This window comes from Aquarana catesbeiana, linkage group LG12 (genome assembly GCF_042186555.1).
Source record: "Aquarana catesbeiana isolate 2022-GZ linkage group LG12, ASM4218655v1, whole genome shotgun sequence".
NCBI lineage: Eukaryota > Metazoa > Chordata > Amphibia > Anura > Ranidae > Aquarana > Aquarana catesbeiana.
In genome coordinates, this window is record NC_133335.1 from 37,636,947 (window position 1) to 37,657,044 (window position 20,098).

The following is a 20,098-nucleotide window of genomic DNA, read 5'->3' on the forward strand; positions in this document are numbered from 1 at the left end:
CTGGTTAGATATACGAGCCCAGATTAAGGACATTCTGGACCTTGAGCTCCCTGATTCCCCATTGGAATCCTTGTTACATGTTCTTACCATTCCTCTCAGCCAGTATCACAAGTCCGTACTGCCTCATTTACTCAACGGGGCCAGAAGGTTAATTCTGATATACTGGAAGAGACCACAAATCCCTACACATACTGAATGGATTATGTTAGTGAATAACATCATGGCTGCGGAGGAATGGATGGCAAAATGTAAAGACCGCTATGATTTTTATACTATATGGGCCACTTGGATGCACTATACAAGTAGAGTCAAACCAGGCTCTCAGGGGGCCCGCATGCGGCATCTCCTCCTGTTGATGGGGCTGGAATTGTGAGGTTCCCGATCTCTAAACTAAACAAACCAGCATGGAATGACGTCTTAATATGTTTAGTTTAGTTTGTTCTGTTTGGTATTTTTCAATTTTACTTCTTTTTTTTTGGTTACTATCAGTTTCTTATCCATGTTTGGGAGTCATCATTAGCGTCATGTAAGGGGGGAGTGACAGGGGCGATTCATTGATGTTAGTGTTCATATGACGTAGTTGAAGCATGATGTTCCTTTGCCCCCTCTCTCCCCCTCCCCCTTTTTTCTCTAACCAGTTAAATTGAGTACTGCATGCGACACCAATGAGGATTCTTTTTGTACGTTTTTACTCTTCTTTGTGTGTTTTGTTTTATGTCTTTTGTATGTTGTATGCAAACATTTTCAAATAAAGATTACATAAAAAAAAAAAAAATTAAATAGAGAGAGGGGGTGAGAGAGAGAGAGGGGTGTGTGAGAGAGAGAGGGTGAGAGAGAGTGGGTACCTTTGGGTAGTTTTAGTAAGGTAGTAATATGGCATAGCGCGCCACGGTGAACAGTGGGTAGAGTCGCATTGCGGTAAGAGTGAGAGGGGCTACCCTACACGTGATGCATGGGAACATGCGTGCTCTGTCACATCTGCATGATATGAATGGAGCCTTACCCTTACCAACCATGTAACAGGGATATTTACTATTATAGACCCTTCCCTGTTCTCTGCATTTTTATCCACCTCCTCTCAAAACACCTGTGCATTCTAAATCCACCAGCTAACCTCTGCACCCCAAGCCTCCCCCTGCACCCCTGCACCCCATTATCTCTGCTTACCTCCACTTGCCTCTGCTCATCTTTTGCACCTCAGCCCCCCTGCACACCCCTATTTGGTCATGTTTGCCCTCCAAACTCTAATCCCTTCTCTGTTTACCTCTGGATACCCCCCCTCCCCATCCATCTGCTCACCTTTGCAGTACAGGCTGATGGCAGGCTCAGTGACTATGGCAGAGGCAGGGCTTGTTGTACAATCCCCAATGTTGCCAGCATTTAGCAAAGGTGATGGACCAGGGCTCGGGGAGTTTGACATAGCTATGAATGCTCTAACAATTTACATATTATTGCAGTCACAATTTACATAACAATGTGACCAAGATTTACATATCAATCATGTGTACACTGCACACAGATCAGGGCTGGGCAAAATTATTCACTCACTCATACCACTGGGGCTGGGCCTATCTGAAGAAAGGGGCCTGGAGCTAGGGTTGCCACCTCATCCCTTTAAACCCAAACACATATTAATCACACAGGTTCTGTGGCTGATTAAGGTGGTACTTAAACTCACTTAGTGCCTTACCTGCATTCAGTTAGCCTCAGAACCTGTGTAATTAATATGTGTTTGGGTTTAAAGGGATGAGGTGGCAACCCTACCTGGAGCTGCAGCTCCAATAGCCCCTATGTTAATTCGGCCCTGAGTAGTAGCATTAGCAGTAATAGTGTTAGCAGTAGCAGCAGTAGGAGTAGCACTAGCAGTAGTAGTAGTAGCAGCAGTAGTAGCATTAGTAGTAGTAGTCGTTGTAGTAATAGTAGGAGGAGGAGAAAAAGATCTCGTCTTACTTCCTCTTAACCCTGCCCCACTCAATCCAAAATTAAACAAAAAGATTTGGCAGTACATAGACTTTAAAAGCCTAACAGGCAATGATGATATTTCCAAGAGAGCCTTCCTCTTTTTGCAGAGAGTTATTTGCATTTCCCAGGTGGTACTCCTGACATTTCCTTATCTACAGTATAGTTTGTAACACAGTGAAGTCACTCGCTTAGAGCTACACGTGTTGACCAGCCCCATGTTGATGAAACCCATTAGGCCAAAGCATTGCTATCCATGGGTTGTGTTCTGGTTCAGCAGAGACCATGTCACTCATCTAAACAGCTGTCATGAAAAAAAAAAAAAAAAGGCATTTAAAAGTCTTTTCTGCTCTTTAGAGAGCATTATTTGCACTTAGATCAGAGAAAGATGAATTCCGACTGGCTGTTATGGGTTGCTCCAAATTGAAATTTAAGATTTTCTTTGTTTTAATAAATAACTATATTCCCAACTTCGACGTGGTGCTCCGCTCACCCAAATAAAGATAATAACAATGGTACATTTAGATTAATCGATCTTCGGGTCTATTCTGAGAACATTGCAGATCAGATCCGTCATATACACACTGAACCAGAGAAAAGATGTACAAGGTGGCGGTTGATGAGAATGGTTTCCTGTCATGTTGCCTAGCACCATTATCTTTTTAGAAACTATTCATACATACAGCAAATACAAAGGAATGAATTACCTTCCAGAGTGGATGGAGAGATTCTGGCCTATGTAACGCATCAGCTGGTTTGGCCCGTGGTCCCACTTACACTGGTTCGCCCAGGATTCAGCAGATTTGGCTAGCCTCTCATCCCACACCTTAATGAAATACAAAATCAGCGTTAATGGATTTCTGTGCTGAGAAAAATGAAAATAAATAAATAGTGACAAATACATTTTTTTTGCCATCCAGCGAGCATTGCTATTGTGCCAAATGTTTGCATGTTGCATTTACAGCCCCCAGCATTGTGGTAGAGGAGAAATGTGTTTTGCTCCCATTCAACACTAGATGTCCCCACAATATTAAAAGTATTGGGCTGCTTCTCCATATGTCTTTGGAGTGGGTGCAGTAGTAGCATCTCTTGGGCTTAAACCTACACACTGGGTTGGATCTCCTAAAAGAATGGAGGCTGTTCACCCAAGCAAGTGCTTGCAAAAATCCATAAAAAAAAAAAAAAAATGTTATTCCAATTTCAAATCAATGTGCATAGTGAACTCAGTTGCACCTTATTCAGGGAATTAGCATGTACTCATTTGGGAAATCATCCCCATTGAGCTTCTACAAATGTGGGATTCACAAACGCCATCCTATTTAAAGCCTGGCTCCAGACTATTTTTTTTAGACTATTTTTTCCCCCAGCAATATTTAACAAAAAATCTGTCCATGTTTCAAACCAGAGCTGTGGCCCACCGTACTTCTATTCCACAACAAGATGTCCTCTGTCATAAATGTTGCCTAATCCAATTTAACCCCAGAAGACTGAGGACATTACTGTGAATGTCATGGGCATGTGTGTCACAGTCCCACCCCTGAGGGGGCATCCTGCATTCACTGTGTAGTCCTGCTCTGAATATTGCTGATGTCATCACATTAGTGCAGCTTTTTTGTTATCTCCAAGGACCTTTCAGAAATTAGGAAGATCAGGCTTGGTTTATCACTAAACTGTTCAGAAGGCATTGGAAAATGGTAAGTATATTAAAGATAAGCAGAACATACACACTAAGGGGGAAAGAAGGGTCACTTCTGGGGGGGAGTACAGGGAAGCTTGTAGCCTGGAATTAGCCTCTAAAGAGGAAGTCACTTTATCAGCACTAGGTTATGTGATCTGCATATCTAGCATACCTCCCAACATTTTGAGATGGAAATGACTAACAAACGTATGTGGCACCTCTGTTCTTTTTCTCCAGCACCCAGAGGACTGCTTCTTCCACTCAAATGGGGCTGCCTTCTACAGTTGCCTTCATATGCATACATATAATGGACTATATTACAGTTAACATGGACATTAAGCAGTTAAAAGTCTTTTTGTCAATATTGCCCATTACATTGTCTTATGCCGCGTACACACGGTCGGACTTTTCGTCTACAAAAGTCCGACGGACAGCGACGGACCAAATCCGGCGGACAATTCGATCGTGTGTGGGCTTCCCCGGACTTTCAGCGGACTTTTCCAGCTGCAAATCTGACGGACTTTAGATTTGGAACATGCTTCAAATCTTTACGTCGTAACTCCGCCGGACCCAGAAATCCGCTCGTCTGTATGCTAGTCCGACGGACAAAAACCCACGCTAGGGCAGCTATTGGCTACTGGCTATCAACTTCCTTATTTTAGTCCGGTGTACGTCATCACGTACGAATCCGTCGGACTTTTGTGTGATCGTGTGTAGGCAAGTCCGTTCGTTAGAAAGTCCACCGCAAGTCCGCCAAAAGTCTGTCAAAAGTCCGTCGAAAGTCTGTCGGACAGGCTGTCGGACTTTTGTAGCCGAAAAGCCCGACCGTGTGTACACGGCATGAGTCCTAGTTTTTTATCCACGTTTGTAGTTGTATTCCTATGAACATTTGCTCCTTATTAGGAACGATAAGGTTGGGGGATCTTAATTGTGTTGAACCCAGCGCTCACACTTATATGTTGCTTTTTTTTTACCACTGATATTCCTTTATATTGGCTTTTAAAATGTACAAAATCAGCAATTTAGAATTTGGATGAAAGGTTTAGCACTGGGAAACACTTTTTGAAAGATAAAAAGTGCATTTTATATACAACTATATAGATAAGACCAAAATAAGGGACAAATGAGAGGGACAGAGGGGCATTGCTCCAAATCAGAGATAGTCCCTCAAAATCAGGGACAGTTGGGAGCTATGTATCTAGTGATCCGAGATCGGAAGAAGTCAGTGGGGTGGTTTGATGCTGTGCATTCCTGAAATTTAGTAGGTTCTGACTGTCAACCATAGAACAGTTCTGAAGTCCAATTTTGGGAAATCATAAACATTTGTCTGTATTGGTTCACCTGTTAATTATGTACATACAGATACAATGTAGAAGGGAATACAATAGGGCCCTGGTACATAACCTGCAGCCTGAGGGCCACCCATTGCAATCCCAAAAGTGTGCTCCACCTCTGAAGCCAAGCATGAGGTAGGTGTAGAGGTTGGTGCTGCAGCCTGGGGGTGGGGGGGGGGGTAATCCCCAACAAGTGATACTAATCCAAGTTAGGAAGGCATGAATCCAACATATGTCCTTGCTAAAACATACCTGGCCACCCTTTGGTGTTTGAAGTGCAGCTCTCAGGCCCCAGATGTCAGCAGTGGCAGCACTGATTTGTAAAGGTTCCTTTACAAAATGTAATCTCTAGCAGTTTCATGTAACATGTCCCTAGTCTCTTACTGTCTCTGACCATTTCCTATAATAAGTATTCTGTCTATGACAGTCTGCTGTAGTATTAAATATAATACATATTATAGGTAGCCATTTGAAAACACCAGGGGCCACATTTTCAACCCCCTATACCTCGAAAGATGACAACCACTGCAGTAGGGCATACTACAACACAAGCTTAGCCTTTCCAACAGAACAGACTATAATATAAAAAAAGCATGACTCTGCATATTTAAAGAGGGAGTCCACCCAAACCGCAAAAAAAAAAAAAAAAAAATATTAAAAGCCAGCAGCTACAAATACTGCAGCTGCTGACTTTTAATAAATGGCCACTTACCTGTCCCAGGGTCCAGCGATGTCGGCAGGCGACGCCGAGAACCCGCTCGGTTCTCGGCAGCTGCCACCGCCATCCTAGGTGAGGGAATCAGGAAGCGAAGCGTTGCGGCTTCACTTCCTGGTTCCCTACTGCACATGCGCGAGTCGCGCTGTGCATCGTAAGTGGTCCCCGCTATCTCCTGGGAGCTGTGTGTTTCCCAGGAGACAGCGCGAAGGGACAGGAAGAGGCATAGACTCCCATGGGAGTCTATGCCGGAAGTGGGTGCAAATACCTGTCTTAGACAGATATCTGCACCCCCCTCCCCCCTGAAAGGTGCCAAATGTGACACCGGAGGGGGGGGAGGGTTCCGAAAAGCGGAAGTTCCATTTTTGTGTGGAACTCCGCTTTAAATTATAGTCTGAAGCAATCTTATGAAGCTTACATGAACTGCATCAAAATTAGGTGGGCGCTACAAGGGCAATTTTAATCTTTTGGTACTGGAGGATCATTGCCAACCACATCATTAGACTAGAGCTACACATCAAATTTAACTAGCTCAATTGTGCTAATAAAATCGCTATTAATCAATTGATAGAGTACCAATAATCACCAGACTGATGGAATAAATGACTGCTTATGGAGAGGACTACACAAAAAGTATGTAGCAGCAATTACCCTTGCATAGTGCAAGCTACTTTTGCAGCTCATTCCATGGAGAGCCATTTGTTCCATCTATGTAGCATTCAGTTGCTAGTCTCCAAGGGAAAAATCACAACCGAGCCAATATAAATCTTCTATGTAGCTCAATGAGGTGACTTCAAATAAGTAATTAAATCTCTCATCAGATAATGAAATGAATCACTCAGGAGACAAATTACTGTATGTCTACTGACACCTAAGTAAAGCTGAAACTCGGGCAAATAGCTAAATATACCAGTTACAGTCCTTTCACACGCCGGTGCTCTGCTCTGTTCAGCAAGGGATGCATGAGCAGATTGGGACAGATGTCAGTATTGTGATCTCAGGACCCATTCAGTTTGTGTTCTCATTTTGACAGGGGACTATGGTGGACCTGTGATGTCTCTATAGATTAGACTTGTGTCTGTTTACATCAGGCTACCTCTGATCCATCACACTTAGGTCTGGAAAAGTGGAAAAAGAAGCAGTCCTTTTCCATTTTTGTTTCCGGACCTGGACGGTCTCGACAGGACAGCAGTACCAGATCATAAAGCCCACCTGAAAGAGTCCTTAATATTTCTTATCCAAAGAGTGTACAAGTACACAGTACATACGGCGCTCCTAGGAGAAGTGCAGAATCACTTGGTGTATTAGAACTTTCATCTGTATCTGTAGGTCATCAACAGAGTAGAGGAAGGGATGAGGCAACTGAATGGATGGCTGAGAAGGAAAAGGGACCAATCTCCTGCAGAAGATCTGGGAAGGATCACCTCAATGTAGAAGAAAACAAACAGCAGGACACTGAGGTTGGCATCAAATAAAAATCACTTTGTTAAAATAAACTGCACACTTACATTGAAGTTAGCATGAAACAGCATGGATAGGGAACACCTGAGACTAAGCAGCTGTGATCAGTGTGAGGCTGTAGGCCTCACTGAGCAAACAGAGACCGAGGATGACAGGGCCAGCCTGGCTTCCTGTCATCCTCGGTCTCTGCTCAATGATGCCTACAGCCTCACACTGATCACAGCTGCTTGGTCTCAGGTGTTCCCTATCCATGCTGTTTCATGCTAACTTCAATGTAAGTGTGCTGTTTTTATTTTAATAAAGTGATTTTTATTTGATACTTGTGACAGACTCACTGCACACTTACATTGAAGTTAGCATGAAACAGCATGGATAGGGAACACCTGAGACTAAGCAGCTGTGATCAGTGTGAGGCTGTAGGCCTCACTGAGCAAACAGAGACCGAGGATGACAGGGCCAGCCTGGCTTCCTGTCATCCTCGGTCTCTGCTCAATGATGCCTACAGCCTCACACTGATCACAGCTGCTTGGTCTCAGGTGTTCCCTATCCATGCTGTTTCATGCTAACTTCAATGTAAGTGTGCTGTTTTTATTTTAATAAAGTGATTTTTATTTGATACTTGTGACAGACTCACCCGGGACAGAGGCTTTTGGAGGGGACTGAATGCCAGCCTCTTGCCCACCGATTATGGGCCCTTGTCCCCCAGAACACACAGACTCTGGGAACCCTGTGTATGCCTTATTGGAAATGGTGACTGGGAGGGTATGTCTTGGATTGCTTAAAATGGGACAGTAATATTTATCCACAATATCTCCCAGGATATATGTAAAGACTATTCTTTGTTTGATTTTGAACTCCACATGTTAGTTGAGAGAGCTGATCACATTGGCCTCTAGATCTGGGTAGGAGTCGGACAGTCTACTCATACTATAGTTTGTTGCCTACTAGGCTGAGGAGGGGGGGAGATCACTGTTTGTATTGTTAATTGTAATTATCTCCTGCTATTGTGTTTATACTACTGTGTGAAGCTCGGTGACCACAAGTCTGCCCCAAAGGTTATGTCTCTGAGTCACCTAGACTGAGTAAATGATTTAGTAAACTAGTTCATGTTAATTAGGTTAATTAGGTTACAGTTGTATTGTTAGAGTAATATGAGCACGAGGGGGGAACCTCCTCTTTAACGGTATATAAAGACTTGTAATTTTGGTTCTAATAAATGAGTCCATGTTAGCAGCTAAGCAAGTCTTGTCTTGTTTTGTGCCTGTGAGCGGTTGGAATATCTGCTATCTAGATTCAGACTGGGAGGAAGTGGTATACTGACGGAAGCACTCAAGCGGAGTGTGCGATGTTCCGTGACAATACTGACCTCAGCGCCCTGCTGTTCCTTTTCTTTTTAATGTTCCTTACCAGATCATGTGCACTGAATACCCCCCAGTGCTGCCCCTTACCCTACCCCTTTAATGAATGCATAACTATATTAATTTGTTATTGTAATATAGCTACTTGGAGTTTAGCTTTAATATAAGAAAAAAAAATTTAGAAGTTTGATAATTAATATTATATTAAGATTTGTAACTGTCAACATTCACCCCAAAGGAGGGGGGGAGCACGTACCTAGTTTTAATAGTCAATAGTAATTAATACTAATTACTAGTATTAATACTAGTAATTTAATAGTAGTTCTCAACCAACCTAGTGCTGTGACCCCTTGATAAAATTTCCCAAGTTGTGGGGACCCCTAACAGTAAAATTTATTTTCGTAGCATGGGTTGTCAGCACCCAAGGCAAGACAAGTCATTTGCGCCCCTAACCCATGGACATTTAGCGCTCCCTGAGTCCTTTTAATGGCAACTATAATCACAGGTAGTGTAACTCACTGTGTCTCCGAATTTGTGATGTCTCGTAGCAGTGACACCTCTGACGAAATCAGGAGATAGGGTCTCCTCCAGCCCCTCCCACTTCACATTCACTCAGCCGACCTCTAGTCTCTGCCACCCCAGCCATGCTGTGAACTGAATGGGCACCTGCGAAGAGGCTGATGGGCAGCCACGGGCTCCCAGAACAGCCCAGCTGGGTGGCCACAGGCTCCAGGGATAGCCCTGCTGGGCAGCCGCAAAAAGGCTGGGAGAGAGGTGCAGGCTTCAGGAACAGCCCAGGATTCGGTGACCCCTGCCAATTCATCATTCGACCCCCGAGGGGGTCCCGACCCCCAGGTTGAGAACCACTGCCCTAGGTGATCTGAGCGGAAGTTGCCCCCCCCCCGTCTGGGACACATCAAAGGTCCCAGAAGGCAGCAGGACCATTCACATGTGCAGTGGGAATTCAGCTGTGAAGCTGCAAGGAGTCCCGCAAGGGGACCTGAAGACCAGCAAAGAACTGGCTTGGGTAAGGATGGCACTGGATCTCTGGACAGGTAAGCGTCCTTTTATTAAAAGTCAGCAGCTACAGTATTTGTAGCTAAAGATCCTTTTATATTCCAGACAAACATCTAGTTATACAGATAAAATGGTAGCATTCGTGGGAGCTGTTTTATCAGGTAAAGGATTTGTATTTCCATTCATCCTTAAAAGGCAGCACGGCAAGACCTGACTTTTCTCTACTGCTGTCATTTATTACAGCCTGGTCATTTCCCCGCCCACAGCCTATGATTGGACAGTGAAGGAGAAGCTGCAGACTGATAAATTCATCTCTGTACATTCTCCTCATGTCAGCATATGTATGTAACACATTTGATTGGCTCCCGGTGCTACTTCTCTCCCAGACTAAATACTGCTGTACAGGGGAATACAGGGGCTGACTCAAAGTCAAATTTAAATGTTTACACTCCTTACATTTAAAAATGCATCTCAGTATTTTAATGAATACATGGCCACATTCACTTGTGTCTTTTTTTTTTATATGTGCCCAGAGTTCAGGTTTAGGATTTCTAGTGCAGGAACATAGACACCTGGGTAAATGAGAAAGTTCAACATCAGGAAGTTCATGTTCTTATGATGCAGCGAGCAGCTTCCTAGAATGTCATACTCACAGCAAGATTTCAAGAACAGCTAAATTTGGAAAAATAATATTTTCAGACATGGTTATAGGAACTATTTGATCAGACTGCGCTGTGTCAGAAAAGTACTTTTCAGTTAAAAAAGTGAGGCAGGTGTTTCTCCATGACGTATAGCTGTGAATGTCTACCAAACATATAAAATGGGTCTATTGATAAAGAAGGGAAATAGTCAATTTATGTAGATTTTTTTTAAATTCCTCCTTTCCCCCTCTGTATACAGTATATACACTCTATTGTCAAAAGTATTGGGACACCTGCCTTTACCCACTCATGAACTTTAATGGATCCCAGTCTTAGTCCCTAGGGTTCAATACTGAGAGCCTTTGCAGTTAGAACAGCTTTAACTCTTCTGGGAAGGCTGTCCACAAGGTTTAGGAGTGTGTCTATGGGAATATTTGACCATTCTTCCAGAAGCGCATTTGTGAGGTCAGGCACTGGTGTTGGATGAGAAGGCTTGGCTCGCAGTCTCCACCCTAATGCCCCATTCACACGAGCGGAATTTCCGTCAGAAAAAAACTTGGATGGTTTTTCGGACGGAATTCCGCTCAAGCTTGCCCTGCATACACACGGTCACACAAAAGTTCTCTAAACTTTCGACCATCAAGAACGCCATGACGTACAACACTACGACGAGCCAAGGAAATGAAGTTCAATGCTTCTGAGCATGCGTCGAATTGTTTCCGAGCATGCGTCGTTTTTTGCGCGCCCTAATTGCATACAGACAATCGCATTTTTGGATAGGAACTTTTCCCGACTGAAAAATAGAGAACATGCTCCCAATCTTTTGCTGGCTGGAATTCCGCCAGCAAAAGACCGATGGAGCATACACACGGTCGCATTTTCCGACAAAAAGCTTTCATCGGAGTTTTGCTGGTGGTATTTCCGATCGTGTGTACGTGGCATTATTCATCCAAAAGGTGTTCTATCGGGTTGTTGTCAGGACTCAAGTTCCTCCACCCCAAACTTGCTTATCCATGTCTTTATGGACCTTGCTTTGTGCACTGGTCCAAATCATTTGGTGGAGGGGGGATTATGGTGTGGGGTTGTTTTTCAGGGGCTTGGCCTTTTAGTTCCAGTGAAGTGAGTGAAATGAGTACTGCTTGGACCTTGAAGAAGGGGACATACCCCGAAAGCTTGTCCTGAAAAATTGTATGTTAGTGCAAATAAAAAAAGTATCACGGACAGTACTCAATTTTCTCTGTCACAATTGCACTAATACGGCTACAATCACATCAAGTTCCAGTGAAGAGAACTCTTAAGGAGTCAGCATACCAAGACATTTTTGACAATTTCATGCTCCCAACTTTGTGGGAACAGATTGGGGATGGCCCCTTCCTTTTCCAACATGACTGCACACCAGTGCACAAATCAAGGTCTATAAAGACATGGATGAGCGAGTTTAGGGTGGAGGAACTTGGCTGGCCTGCAAAGGGTCCTGACCTCAACCCGATAGAATACCTTTGGGATGAATTAGAGAGGTGACTGTGAGCCAGGCCTTCTCGTTCACATCAGTGCCTAACCTCACAAATGCGCTTCTGGAAGAATGGTCAAACATTGCCATAGACACACTCCTAAACCTTGTAGACAGCCTTCCCAGAAGAGTTGAAGCTGTTATAGCTGCAAAGGGTGGGCCCACTCAATATTGAACCCTACGGACTATGACTGGGATGCCATTAAAGTCCATGTGCGTGTAAAGGCAGGCGCCTCAATACTTTTGACAATATATGTATGTCTAATGCATCCCCTAATTCAACACCAACTTTTGCCTAATATTACCGTTGTTAGCCTAAGATGTTTCTTTTGTGCGCATTTGTGAGGTCAGGCACTAATGTTGGATGAGAAGGCTTGGCTCGCAGTCTCCACTCAAATTCATCCTAAAGGTGTTCTATCAGGTTGAGGTCAGGACTCAAGTTCTTCCACCCCAAACTCACTCATCCATGTCTTTATGGACCTTGCTTTGTGCACTGGTCCAAATCATTTGATGACCGCCTCCATTCACAGACACATCTTAAGTCAGTATTGGTGAAAAGATCAGAAGGAAGATCACAGACAATACTGGTGACTAGTCCTTTGCCCTATGCCTGCCTATTTTGGGCACCACCTAAACTTTACAGGTTCTATTTAACAGAGTTAAAAGTATCCATTCATCTTATCTCTCCCAGGACATTGCACTTACCATGTATTCCATATTGGCAGCTGGGGGGGAGACTTTGGAGCGCACCTGGTTGTGATAGTCCAGCAAAGCATTCATGTCTCTGGGGGAAATGTATCGCTTCCTTCGGCTTCTTGGGATTCCGAGATCAAACATGAGATCAGTAGCAGTGCTGCTGGATGGATGCAGTAGTTCAGTGACACTGGCCAAAGCAAAGGAGCTTGAGAGCTTCATAATCCACAGGAACAAACCAGGGACATATGGATGTATGTGTATCAGTGTCATCTCTGAATTTTTCAGGAGAGCTTATAGCTACAGAAAGAAAAAATCAACCATCATTCAATGGGTCAATAATTGTATGCTACTGTAAACATTTGCATTTGCAGCTTAGGTACAAACAATAATATGCAAATGATTAGGGTAGGGGTGGTAGAATAAAGTCAACTTTTTTACAAATTTATGGTTTTGGGTATTTCTGGAAGCCTTATAATATTGGAAGTGGTTTAAGTACCAGCTAAGTGCAATCCCTCCCCTATTCGTCTTGTATGTGATGGTCTTATATCTATTGGAAGACTCTAAACTTATTGGCCAGCTGATGTCAAAGGGAATAGTCTAATAGCTGTCAGAAACACTGTTTTGATTGTTAGGGCCTTGGTCAACAAGGTCCACGCCATTTCAAGCCGCTTTTGCCTTGCCTTACAAGTCTATGAGTATACAAATCCCACTTGATTTGCTTCAAGTGGGATTTGTATACTCATAAACTTGTATGGCAATGCAAAGGCCACTTGAAATGGCGCTCTGAATAAATTAACAGGTGCCTATGGCTTCCAGTTGAAGGCGATCAACTGGAAACCATGGGCACTTGTCAAATTATTCTGAAGGATCTGAGAAGCATCTGAAACTGATCTCATCAACACAAGCCCAAAGTCTGGCCACACATGTCTTTACTGGTACCTCTAAAAAAAGATGCTATAGAGTTTGCTAGAACCACTTACTTAGAATCCTCTTCTAAATAGAGATGAACAGAATACTTGGCTGAGCCTACTGTTATGTTTGTGCATCTGGAGGCCAGAGGGCAGCTGGAAAATGTGTGCACGCAATAAGTCGATGGACAACCTAAGAAGGTTAGGTTGGTGTTGCTTACATAGATATTTAGGGATAGGGAGCAATGACACCTGAGCTTGTCATAATCCTTACACAACCTAACCCCTAAGTGCTTCAATGGTAGCATGCAAACATCAAGAAGACTTATGGGACGAAAGTATGGTTCCAGATATACCTACATCTCAATAAATATGGCCATCAGAGGTGTGGTACTTACTGCTCCCTCACCCTAATCTCTGGCTCACCCAGCATCAAATACCTAGACACCACCATATTGACCATGGCACATCTACATTGTGAGATAGGTGCACTTGCCCAGCTCAGAGTGGTAGCTCTCCAAGGAAACATGTGGCCATAAGATGATGCTAAAGCCTAGTCATTGTTTTACTCATAGATGTTAGGTTTGCAAAAAAAGAATTCCTGTAATCACTGCTGCATATTAAAGTAGCCTTGAAGCTTTTTAACAGAGGCCCTTGCACCCAAGCCTCCCGTATCTGCCATATCAGCCTTGAGAAAAACTTGGTTTCCTAAGAGCAGGTGTCACACATAGCTCTCCACTATTCCAGGACAGTGCCTGAGAGCCTACTGCCATCCTGGAGCAGTCACGAGTTCCCTTTGCCCTATGTAAGTCCTGTATTTTTATAGCATTTTGGGGGTGCTACAATTGTAGATCTAATGGTCAAGGAAACAAGGTTAAAGTAGAAGTAGACAGCTTTGTCAAACTGCTACCAAGCGTCAAGTTCTTTTTAAAGAAATCTCTAGGAAAGTACATCTTTTTTTTTTTAACCTGACAATTCCAAAACCTTCACCACTGTCCTAAGTATAGTGTCTACCTCCTCTACCCTACCCCTAATCAATACTGTATTGTTAAGTTATAGTTATGTGTGCAAGGAATGTATGAAAGAAAAAAAAGGGACTCAATCAGCAACAGCCAATGTTTTTGCAACAACACTTACTAGGTACCTAATGCTTGGATCTGTGGTAGTATCCCATAAAACCTAAAGATTGAGACTGCCAGTTTCTGAGTCTGCAGGTATTTTCCTAGGAATCTAGGAACAAGTATGTAAATACTGCCTCATCTGTGCTTTCCCATCTGCTCCACCTAACATCAGAACATGAAATATGATGCTACCATAGCTGTAAAGAATAGTTCGCTATTGGTGTGAACTGAATTTTATAATCAATGTGCATCATTCCTCTTCCATCTCTTCCTAAGGTTAATTGTTACTGCTACCTTTATGTGGGCTGTGCTTGAATTGTAGCTGCATTTGTTGTACATGTCATGGATCTTCTTATCTTTGAATAATATTGTCAATAATGACATCTACTGGCTACAATATGGTGTTGCATATCATTGTCTAGAGCATAAAATTGCATATCACATAGGTGAATACGAACCATAAATTATACATTTTGCATTAAGTTAAATCCTAGAGCTTCAAAAGATATGAAAAATAATTCAGAACTGTACATATGAAAAGGTGAAAATAAATGCAATAAAAATAACAGTAAATTTAAAAATAGCAAATTACCATCTATATAAATATATATATATATAAATATAAAATACAATTTTAAAAGTATACAGGAAAGAATAAGTAATCAGGAAAATAATAATAAAATGAATAACTAAGCAAGAAAAATAATATATTTAACTAATCCCATAATTATATGCCTTATGCATATTATTAAAAAGGATCACTATATTTTATTACATCATATATACAGTATTTGATACACTTAGATTTATATACTACGACAAAATTTTATATATGTATATGCACATACATATATATATATATATATATATATATATATTATACACAAGCAATTAAAGTCTACACATTAAAACATAAACATAAATATGTATGTTATTAAAATGGATCTCTATATGTTATTACATTATATGTACAGTATTTAATATTTATGTACTACTACTACTACTACTACTAGGAAAAAAAAAAAAAAAAAATATATATATATATATATATAAACAGCCTATATTTATTATATATTTTTATATGTATATACTTTATTAAATTACTTGTGTAAAAAACAAGATGTATATATATATATATATATATATATATATATATATATATATATATATATATATATATATATATATATATATATATATATATATATACATCTTGTTTTTTACACAAGTAATTTAATAAAGTATATACATATAAAAATATATAATAAATATAGGCTGTTTACCATAATGTATATCTGTATTTAAAACCACATAAATATTATTATTATTATTTTATTTTTTTTGCTCAGGCTTAAAACACACATAATACATTGGAGTTGCTGTGGCTCTATTGTTTGTATTTATGTTAATACACACATAACCTAAAATTAAAATGTAAAACTATAATGCAGTTAAAAAAGTTAAAAACAAAAAATATAGAAATATAGGGGAAAAAAAAAGCTGTGCTGTACTTATTTTATATGTTTAAACATTAAAATATTTGAAAAAAAAATTAAAAATCCCCCTAAAATATGTTAAAATGTATTAAAATTAGTAAAATAATAAAAATAAAAAAATTAGAGGAGAATAAACAAGGAGCATCTGAAAAGAGAGAGAAGTGTGCCTGGGCAGAGGATTGTACTGGGCTCGTACAGTAGTCCACATACCTGAAGCAGCGGGTCAGGGACAGCTGAACAGTGTTAGATGCTGCAGACAGAGAGAGAATGACCTTTTGTCAGCAACCTGTTCATCCACAAGTAGAAGAGAGAATTTTTAACGTGGGCAAATCCTACAAGTCTTTGATGGCATCTGAAACTGAATCTGCATCTTGACTCCCCCCCACCCCACCTCAGGGAATGTCTTAAAGTTTGGGAAGGTTTGGTGATTTAGTGCCTGGCTGTACACTGTTAGCAAACAGTCACACGCACTGTGAACCTTCTGCTACTATTTGTACAGGAAGGGACAGAAATTCATTTGAAATGCAGGAATATTCCACCAGAATCAACCTAAATCCTCGCTTGTACTCTCTTCTACTGTTTTTATTTATTTTTTGTTCTCTTATGACGAAAATAATTCTCCTTAAATGACCTCTACATAGTTTTAAGCGTATTTTTTGAGTCGGCGTATCTAGATATTCTGTAAATGGAAACGAAAGGATTTGTTAGTGCCGTCTGGACAAAAACCCTTGGCAGGTAGCTGAGGCTTGGCTCGGATTGAAAACGTTTCTTTTATGGGGATTAAAGGGGGACCCAAGTGGTTCTATAGTTTTGTTTTCCTAGCTGATATAAAGGCCTACCCGCAAAATGTCTTTATTACAGCTTGGAAAAATCAAGAAAATATGGCAGATGTTCTGAACTGTATGAAACTAGAAAATAAGGAGAAAGTGTTTTATTGTAGCCAGGTCTTTATTGTATATTTGGCAGGGCTTTTTTTTCTCAGAAAATAGGTGCAGGAATGTGCCCCCTACCTACCTCCTGCACCATTCCTTGATCCGCTCCCTACCCACCTCCTGCACCATTACTATTTCCGCCTTCTACCCACCTCCTGCACTATTCCTTGTTTTACCCCTACCCACCTCCTACACCATTCCTTTTTCTGCCCTTTACCCACCTCCTACACCATTCCTTGTTCTGTCCCGTACCCACCTCCTGCACCATTCCTTGTTCTTCCCCCTACCCACCTCCTGCACCATTCCTTGTTCTGCCCTCTACCCACCTCCTACACCATTCCTTGTTCTGTCCCCTACCCACCTCCTGCACCATTCCTTGTTCTTTCCCCTACCCACCTCCTGCACCATTCCTTGTTCTTCCCCCTACCCACCTCCTGCACCATTCCTTGTTCTGCCCTCTACCCACCTCCTACACCATTCCTTGTTCTGTCCCCTACCCACCTCCTGCACCATTCCTTGTTCTTTCCCCTACCCACCTCCTGCACTATTCCTTGTTCTTCCCCCTACCCACCTCCTGCACCATTCCTTGTTCTTCCCCCTACCCACCTCCTGCACCAGTCCTTGATCCGCCCCCTACCCACCTCCTGCACCATTACTATTTCCGCCTTCTACCCACCTCCTGCACTATTCCTTGTTTTACCTCTAACCACCTCCTACACCATTCCTTGTTCTGCCCTCTACCCACCTCCTACACCATTCCTTGTTCTGCCCTCTACCCACCTCCTACACCATTCCTTGTTCTGCCCTCTACCCACCTCCTGCACCATTCCTTGTTCTTCCCCCTACCCACCTCCTACACCATTCATTGTTCTGCCCTCTACCCACCTCCTACACCATTCCTTGTTCTGCCCTCTACCCACCTCCTACACCATTCCTTGTTCTGCCCTCTACCCACCTCCTGCACCATTCCTTGTTCTTCCCCCTACCCACCTCCTACACCATTCATTGTTCTGCCCTCTACCCACCTCCTACACCATTCCTTGTTCTGTCCCCTGCCCACCTCCTGCACCATTCCTTGTTCTGCCCCCTACCCACCTCCTACACCATTCCTTGTTCTGTCCCCTACCCACCTCCTGCACCATTCCTTGTTCTGCCTTCTACCCACCTCCTACACCATTCCTTGTTCTGTCCCCTACCCACCTCCTGCACCATTCCTTGTTCTGCCCCCTACCCACCTCCTGCACCATTCCTTGTTCCGTCTGTAGCACTAACTCACGGTGGAGCTGCTGGTTTAAGCGGGCTTGTTACCTTCACTTTGCTTCCCTCTGTTTCACCGGCACCGGGTCTAGGGGTTCCGTTGAGTTTACTTCTGGACGACACACGCACCAACACTGGAGTATGTTTTCAATGCTTTATTGAACAGTCAAATTTTAGGAAGTAGCAGGAAAGAGGCGGAAAAGGAAACTTTCAGGAGAAACTCAAATATCTTCTTGCAAAATCTTAGTGACAAATGTCCCGGGAGAATTCAGATAATTATGTGGAATGCGTTCCCCTCATTGGACGCACTCTTTGCTCGTCTGGATAGGCCTCTCTCACCGGTCTAGCAGCCAGTACGCAGCATGAATCTAAAGTCTCTGCCACAGACTTATTTGAGGGAATAAATCCGTACGATCCTCTGCCACAGGATGTATCAGATCTTCTGCAGTGAAAGTCAGTTACAGTACCTGAACCTTTAAGCCGAACCGGCGACACTATGCTGTATGATTACTTCTTTTGGATACGTCCTTCAACCGAGTCACCAGGCCCCTCTATAGACCACCACGCCGCGTGACCTCTCCAAGACGGGTCCTCCCCTTGAATCTCCTCGGCTGTCCAGCTTCGTCACACAGGACCGACAGCTCAGGACCATTCCTCGGCCGCTGTGGTAGGCCCCAGACAAGCCTCTGGACCCACCCCTGCGCCATAGCATCGTGGGCCTCCCGATTGGAGGACCACGAGGTAGCACCTTAACGCATACCTGTCAGCCAGGAGGGCCAGCAGGTGGCTGTAAAACGAACCCCTAGAACATGGCGTCTGTCCCATAAATACCCTCTTCCCAGAATGCAACTCGGAGAACCACCTCCACCGAGCGTGTCTCCGAGACAGAGGAGCATCTATACACTTCGACACGTTGCCTTTCCAACACTGGCTAGTGGTAACAGCGACACCCAACGGTCAGCACGGAAGCACACACAACAAGCTGGAACAGGGGCGAACTTTTAACCTTCCTAACACACAATTTACTAAAATTACCTAATCTGCGGTAGATTGTAAATCTACCAGCGCTACACGTCCCCTACCCACCTTCTGCACCATTCCTTGTTCTGCCTCCTACCCACCTCCTGCATCATTCCTTGTTCTGCCTCCTACCCACCTCCTGCACCATTCCTTGTTCCAACCCCTACCCACCTTCTGCACCATTCCTTGTTCCAACCCCTACCCACCTTCTGCACCATTCCTTGTTCCAACCCCTACCCACCTTCTGCACCATTCCTTGTTCCAACCCCTACCCACCTTCTGCACCATTTCTTGTTCTTCCCCCTACCCACCTTCTGCACCAATTCTTGTTCTTCCCCCTACCCACCTCCTAAACCATTCCTTGTTCCGCCCTCTACCCACCTCCTGCACCATTCCTTGTTCCGCCCTCTACCCACCTCCTGCACCATTCCTTGTTCTGCCTCCTACCAACCTCCTGCACCATTCCTTGTTCTGTCCCCTACCCACCTCCTGCACCATTCCTTGTTCTGCCCCTACCCACCTCCTGCATCATTCCAGCAGCAACAATGGGCCACCCACAACCAAATACCCCACCCCCAGCAGCAACAACAGATCTCCCCGCAGTCAGCATCAATAGACCCCTCCCTCAACAGTAGTCCCCTCCCAGCAACAACTGACCTCCCCCCCAGCAACAAAAACATAAGACCCACCCCCCACAAAAATAATTACCCTCCAGCAACAATAGATCCCTTAACAGCCAGCATCAATAGACCGGACCCTGCATCCCTTGCCATTACATACATTTAGTGCTGGAGGTGCCGGAACTGCATTCCCGCTGAAAAAAATATCCCTGGTACTAGGTGCTTAAACCTGAGGGATGTGACTGAATTAAAGCAGAAGTAAACTGTATCTGAGCACCACAAACTGAAAATGTTATTTAATTAAATGTTAATATCTAAAGCAAACCCCCCCATCCATCCATGCCTCTGCTTTATTTTGTTAAGAAATCACTTTGA

At 43.2% G+C, this 20,098-nt stretch overlaps 1 protein-coding gene across 1 annotated transcript in view; it reads right to left on the bottom strand.

Moving 5' to 3' along the window:
- Nucleotides 1–16,272, bottom strand: part of R3HDML (R3H domain containing like) — a 41,228-nt gene extending 24,956 nt beyond the window's left edge. The window contains exons 1-3 of the mRNA XM_073607589.1: nt 16,105–16,272; nt 12,379–12,666; nt 2,667–2,785 (exon numbers count right to left, since the gene is read on the bottom strand). Of these exons, the coding sequence (XP_073463690.1) occupies nt 2,667–2,785; nt 12,379–12,639 (380 nt within the window). The 5' untranslated portion in view covers nt 12,640–12,666; nt 16,105–16,272. The remainder of the gene's footprint in view (nt 1–2,666; nt 2,786–12,378; nt 12,667–16,104) is intronic.
- Between the last annotated feature and the right edge of the window lie 3,826 nt (nt 16,273–20,098).